General features: G+C 28.0%; 1 protein-coding gene across 1 annotated transcript; it reads left to right on the top strand.

The window, feature by feature from the left end:
* The first annotated feature begins 1,550 nt into the window (after positions 1-1,550).
* LOC108481008 (AT-hook motif nuclear-localized protein 1-like) lies at positions 1,551-6,489 on the top strand. Its single transcript, XM_053018536.1, has 6 exons — positions 1,551-2,137; positions 3,386-3,452; positions 3,520-3,526; positions 4,007-4,138; positions 4,637-4,798; positions 5,922-6,489. Exons 1-6 carry the CDS (start codon positions 1,753-1,755, stop codon positions 6,273-6,275), a joined length of 1,107 nt encoding a protein of 368 aa, XP_052874496.1. The 5' UTR covers positions 1,551-1,752; the 3' UTR covers positions 6,276-6,489.
* The last annotated feature ends 657 nt before the right edge of the window (positions 6,490-7,146 follow it).

The following is a 7,146-nucleotide window of genomic DNA, read 5'->3' as shown; positions in this document are numbered from 1 at the left end:
ACTAATAGATTTGAAAGGAGAGAAAATGTGAAAAATAAGTGAAAATGTTGTGGGATAAATATTAAAACTATACACAAACTTTGATAAAAATGTATAATATGATATATTAACTTTGATTTTTGCAACGATATACATGATATACATGAAATTTTAACTTTAATTTAATTTCACTTTTGTGTATATAAATATTTATATTTATTAATATGGAAATAAGTAGATTTATTTTTTAATTTTGATTGAATAAAATTAAAATTTTATGAGTTCAATTGAATCAAAATCATGTATATAATTACACTAAATTAAAATTCATATATCTTAATGTGCGATTAAGCAAAATTCATAGATTTATACCAAACTTTCTTTTTTGCAAAAGAAGTTAAAAACAAAGGATGCAAGAAAAAATAAAAAAAGAAGTGGGGGCTTAATTGCCATTATAACCATTATTGTGGTTTAAAATATCAATTTGAGGTGCCCAAATCACAAAATCCTTAGAAATGAGAACAAATTGAAAATTCAGATTCCAAGGTTTTGCAATTTTTTTTAGAAAAAAAAAACATTATTTTGTGTCACGATTTATTGCTTTAAGGACGGCTTGACTGAATTTTTAATCTAGTCTTTCCAAGGTTTTAGAACTTTTTAAATCTATCTTCTAAATTACCCCTTTCCTTTTTTAAAAAAAAAAAAAAAAAAACCTCTTTAGGCAGGCCAGAAAAGGAACTGGCATCTTAATTACTGTACTACCCTCCATACTTTTTCAACAGGTGATTTAGTAAATAAATGAAATTAAAGCAAAAATCTAAATTGCTAATTGTGTTTAACTTTATAATCATTTTATACAAATATTGTTTGTGGATTCTTTGCCCAATTATTCTAAATTTCATTATGCGTAATTTCTATTTAAATTGATTTTCTTTTCTAAAAGAATAACTCCAGATTTGTTAATTAAAATCTAAATAAAAATAATGAGGATGCCATCTTACTTTAATTAAACTAAAACTATTACTACCATTATTAGTTCAATGACCTTTTTTTTTTATCTCATTATACTTTAATATACTTTGCTTAAATTGTCAAACAAGGAAACAAGAACATTGAGCCCACTTTCTTTTTCCCCATTTTTTAGTATCAGCAAAACCCTAAACACCCACATTTCTATTTCTATTATTTTACACTTATATGTTCATTTTTTAAATTTAAATTATATTTTACTTTTTTTTACTTAAAAAATAGTAAATTTAAAAGCAGGCACTATTTACGTAGAATAATTAGATAGTTATAGGTGGCGTGTCACGTGTACTTCATTCTAACATATAGAGACTAGTTTTAATAATAGAAATAAATATAAATTTTAAAATGACTCGTTCACTCTTTAATCTAATGTATAAAAATTAATTTATCTATTTTTTAAATAGTAAAAATAAAATACCTATTAATATAAAGATTTTCATATTTCTTTTACCGTATAAGTGGAATGCCTACCAAAATAGATTTACATATATGAGTCATTTTCTATATACTAAGGGGCAATTTGGGAATAAAATATGAATAAAAGCATTCTAGTAATTGACCCTGTTTTTTAGCCTGTAGAGAGTGCATACAATACAAAGAAAAAGACCTTAGTTTCCCACAATCTCTTTTCCCTCCTCCATTTATGGAGGGAAGTTTATAAAATTTTTATATTATCTTTCTCTATTTTGAAGGAAACCCAGTTTTCTTTTTTTTTCCTCAACTTTTGGTTTGCCATTTCCTAGAATGGAAGAAAAGGAGAGCACCATATCTGGGTCACTAGGCAACTCGGACAGTGACTCACCACCTGCACCAGTGAGTAACCTTCAAGTGTTGCCTCAGGTGATGAACATCAACAACATGAGCTCGGAAACAGCGACGACAATGACTTCAACAGTGATTCCACGACCAGGTGGAAGAACACTAAGTGATTCTTTGGGGAAGAAAAAGAGAGGGAGGCCGAGAAAATATGATGCAGATGGGAACCTTAGGGTACCATATCAGATAGTGACGACGACGATGAATTCACCTCCTGGTTTCACTTTATCTCCTTCATCTCCTACTGAGTTCTCATCACACAAGAGAGGTAAAGGAAGGTCCCCAGGGAACTGGCAGCTTCTTGCTTCTCTAGGTAAAGTTCAAGAAAGTTTAAGAGTTTTTTTTTTTCATATAAAATTCTGTTTGGTTGCCGAGAAAGTACTGCAGAAATAGTTCTCAGCTTCTTGCTTTCTCTAGGTGAAGTTGAAGAAAGTTAAAGAGTTGCCTTTTCTTTTTCTTTCTTTTTTTTACTTTTTGGTTAATAGGTTAAAGAGTTCTTTTATTTTATTAAGTTTCATAGAAAACTCTGTTTGGTTCCCGAGAAAGTGCTGAAATTTAAAAAAAAAAAAAAAGAAAGAAAGAAAGAAAGAGAGAAAAAAAAATGGGCCTGTGATTGCTTGCATTGCATGTTCACTCCTTTCTTTGTTTAAAGGGGTAAATAATTCTTAGCTTGCTTACCAAGAATAATTAAAAAAAAAAAAGATAAAAAAGCAAAACAAAACAAAAATGTAATCTCTAATGGGACATAGATATATATAGCCTTAAAAGACTTACCTCTTTTTTAGTATTTTTGGTTTCTCTATTTCTCACCCAACACATTAGGGTAGTTGATTCATGCTTTCTTTGGGAAGTGGAAGATTTAATTAAGGTTTTATACTTTTAATTAATATATTTATATATTCATTAAAAATTGAAGTAACTTTTAAAAAGATTAGTTAGTAGTAATTTATGTCATCAAATACTGAGAATTGAACTTAGACTATTTCTGGAGAAGTCATATATTAAATAATAATTTTGTAATTTTTGTTAAAATATAAACTTGTTGATAAATAATAAAAAAATATATTCACTATTAATTAAATAAGAATACATCATTCAAAATTAAATTATTTGATGCATGAATTTAATAAACCAAACTGACATTAAGCAAAAGATTATGGTATTTATAAGTAATGTGATATCAAGTTTGGTGCATAGATAGAAAGTTGCAAACATTGTTCATTAAATCAAATATAAACGGTTAATAATAAATGATAGGTTTTCACATTAATTTCAACTATGAGAATTGGCATTTTGCTTCTGGTTTGATAGAAATTAATTACTTTTAACTCTCTCTAAAAAGGATATACATTTAAGTTTAAAAATATTTAAAATAATCTGATATATATATATATATAAACTTCAAAAGATATCTATCTTTCTTGTTTTTCAAGTTACGGAAAAAGATATCTATGTTGGTGAATTTTGGGTTTACTTTTTTTTTTTACTTTTATTTTAGTGAATAATTCTTTTATTAATTTCTTTTCTAAATTAATTACAAAGTTGACATATATTTGGACAGGTGAGTTGTTTGCTCACACGGCCGGCGGAGACTTCACGGCACATGTGGTCAAAGTTAATACCGGGAGGTAATTTTCAAGATCAGAAGAAAAGAAAATTCAAAATTTTTTATAAGTGTTGGTTTTATATTAAAAGTTATTTGGTAAATTAATAAATATAAGTAGTGAATATAATTATATTATTTGGTAAAAATAATTATTGATTTTAAAAATATTATTTATTTTTAATTTAAATTTTATTAATATAATATTTTATATTATTTTTATAGTTTTGGATGAAAGATAAATATGATATTTTAAATATCTTATTTTTTTAAAATTTGAAAATTTGATATTATTTTATTCTTTAATTTAATATTATTTGGTATATATTTTATAATTTTATTAGTTAATCAAAATTATTAACACAGTTAATTATTCTCTTAATCCCAAATATCTTTTAGACATCTTTTAAGTATAAGTTTTCAAAAATATATTTACACATTTAACTATTATGTTTTGAAAATTCCATTTTAATAAGAAGAAAAGTTTAATATGGAAAGAGAGAGAGAGAGAGAGAAAGAGAGAGAATTGAGGGAAAATTTTGATATGAATTGAGATCTGGGTTTTGATTGAAAAAGCAGGATGTAGCAGGAAAAGTTGTGTCATTATCACAAAAGGGTCCTCGTGGGATTTGTATTCTATCAGCAAATGGAGCTGTTTCTAATGTTACCCTTCGACAACCTGGTTCCTCTGGTGGGATTTTAACATTCGAGGCATGATTTTCTACCTTTTCCTCTCTTTTACTCTTTCAATTTTCATTTTTGTTTTCGAATACAATTATTTTGGTTTAAGGTTTTTAACATTCATATTCAAAAAATAATGCCAAAAACATCCATTTTGTACTTAAAAATAAGTTTTGAGATTAAAATTTTAAATGTTTCCACATTTAAAAATTATATTATAATATGAAATCCAAATATATAAAAACTTTTAAAATATATACTCTACTACATTAGACATATATATTCATCTAAATACTCTTAAATGTATTCGGTATTTGTATAAAATAACTTCCATATCTATTTGAACTCTTTTATTTCTTTTTAAGTAACATATGATGCTTACAATAAATGCCATGGTTTATATGTTGCATTGATTGTATGTTTTATGTTGTAACATTTTCTAACAATTTATTTGTTTGCATTTTTTTTTTTTGAAAGATGATTTTTTAGCATATTGAAGTTGAAAATTGGGATTAATTTACTTTGCAGGGGCGTTTTGAGATATTGTCTCTAACCGGTTCATTTACATTCACTGACAATGGGGGTGTAAAAAGCAGAACCGGTGGTTTGAGTGTTTCATTGGCTGGATCGGATGGTCGAGTAATAGGTGGTGGGCTTGCCGGTGTACTGTTGGCTGCTAGCCCTATACAAGTAAGTCCTTTTGCTTTCTTTTTAGACATAGGTATGGGATATCATTATTAAATTATAGTTTTCGTTCTTGTACTTATTCAGTTTTTATATCAGACATAATTTCACCATCCTATTATTATTAGCATCACCAAAAAAAAAAAATCCGTTAATCATTTTTTTGAAAATTTTTCTCATAAAAGAGAAAAACAGTACAAATTGAAATATTTTCTTTGTAAACGGTAAATCAGTGTAAAATAACTATTTACATGGAATAGAAGCAGTTGCCTTTTGGGTTTTTTACAACTAATGAATTTTTTAATAATGTAAGTGATTCCGGTAAGAAAAATATTAAAAGAATAAAAAATATATAATGTCAAATTAAAGGATAAAAATGAATCTTAAAATTGAGTAGATTATCTAAAATATTAAGAAGGTTTCAATATTAGTCATATTACATTTTATCTTTATTAAAAAATTAGATAAATTAGTTTCTATTAGTTAGATTAAAGAATAAATTGGTTATTTCTATTAAATTTTTTTATCAATTTGTATCATTAAAATTGATATGGTTGACAAAATAATTATACAATGACACATGGTGTGCCACATGTACTTAATCTTGACGTATAGGGATCAATTTTAAATAGTGGAAATAGATAAAATTTTTAACAAAATAACTAATTTGCTTTTTGACCCTAATGTATAGGGACTAATTTGCCCATATTTTAACTAGAAAGGGCAAAATGCAATCTGATTTCTAATACAGAAACTTCCATGGTATTTTTACCATTTGGATGATGATATATTCTAGTCAAATTATGGTTGGTAGCAATACCATGAAAGCTTTTGTATTAGGAGTGGGATTGCATTTTACCCATTCTAGTCAAAAATGGGTAAAGTAGTCTTTGTACATTAGGTCAAAGAGGAGACTAATCATTTTGTATAGGGCTCTTTAATCTAATGTATAGGGACTAATTTGCCTATTTTTTAAGTAGAGGGAGTAAAATACAATCTTAGTCTTAATATAGGTTCATACTTTAACCTCATCCAAATCTATGGAAAGAAAACATGTTGAACCAATAGATATTTGTATCCTATACTTGGAGTGGTATATGTACATATACTTCCATTTCTTTTGATGTAGATTGTGGTGGGAAGCTTCATGCTAAATGGCTACAAAGTGCATAAAAGGAAGCCTTGCCGTGAGCAGCACACAGTGGCAGCTTCTGCAGTCACCACCGCTCCTTCGGCCATGGCCATTACAGAAGAAGGAAGGCCAATCATCTCACAAGCAAAACTAGATTGTGAAAACAACGTGAAACCAACATCTCCATTCCAAGTGGGGAGCCTTGGGGAAGCAAGTAATAACATAACTGATCATAAAAACATAACAAATATTGCAGCAGCCTCCATTGTTTCTGGTTGGAACAATGGCTCAGAACCGGCCTCTATCCATCGGCCATCGCCGGATATTAACGTGTCTGTGCCTAGTGAGTAGGGTATCATCCAAGGTAACCCCTTGAAAAAATTTTCATTTGAGGTAAACTTTTTAGTGTCTTGCAGAATACTGACATGATAAATTTAAACTAATTTTATTTAGATTATCATTTGTATTGAAACAGATGTAGCAATTAGATGCAAAATTTTATGAGGTCCGATAGGAACTTCACTAAATTTAGACAGATTTATGAACTCTTATTTTGTGTCGTTAACATGTTTTTATTGTTGTTTACTTGTTATGATTTTATTTGCAAAATGCGTGAAGGTGGTCTAGGTTTGCATTCTAGTGAAGGTTTTTTTTTTGCTTTATTTTAAATTGGCCCTTAAACTATATCGCAAATTTCAGATTGGTCTTTAAACCTTTTTTGTTAGAACTTGTACTTAAATTATCACTTTTGTCCTATTTACCCCCAAAACACCATCCAATAAGATTGACATGTGGCATATTCTTATAGGATGTCATACACTATTTAGGTAAAATAGAACAAATTTGATAATTTAAGCACCACTTTTGACAAAAAAAATTATAGACCAATATGAGAATTGAGATACAGTTCAAGCACCAATTTATAATTAAAACTTTTTTTCTAACATAATGAAGTCTTATAAAATGGAAATGATAAAAAGTTAGAACAGTAAATGCCAAAACTATTTTTTTGAAAAAATGGGAATCGACTTGATTTTGAAAACGAAGATTAAAATGGGAGTCGCCACCGATCTTTATTAGGTGTGATCAGATCACTTTTGTTTTAATAAAAAATTTTAGTTTATTAAAATGGGGTTTTTGGTCTATGAATCTTGAGAGAACGGGTTCGGGAATCGGTTACGTGCGAGGAAAGATTAGCACCCTCGTCACGTTCAAAATTGGT

This window comes from Gossypium arboreum, chromosome 1 (assembly GCF_025698485.1).
Source record: "Gossypium arboreum isolate Shixiya-1 chromosome 1, ASM2569848v2, whole genome shotgun sequence".
NCBI lineage: Eukaryota > Viridiplantae > Streptophyta > Magnoliopsida > Malvales > Malvaceae > Gossypium > Gossypium arboreum.
Note: the sequence above shows the minus strand (reverse complement) of the source record. Positions and strands in the feature narration are given on the sequence as shown.

What these genes read in the sequence shown, in the direction of transcription:
- LOC108481008 (XM_053018536.1), top strand. Translation starts at nt 1,753, where the DNA reads ATGGAAGAAAAGGAGAGCACCATATCTGGGTCACTAGGCAACTCGGAC. An exon ending in GTGGGATTTTAACATTCGAG is followed by an intron (nt 4,139 to 4,636) that starts GCATGATTTTCT and finishes TTTACTTTGCAG; the next exon opens with GGGCGTTTTGAGATATTGTC. An exon ending in TGGCTGCTAGCCCTATACAA is followed by an intron (nt 4,799 to 5,921) that starts GTAAGTCCTTTT and finishes CTTTTGATGTAG; the next exon opens with ATTGTGGTGGGAAGCTTCAT.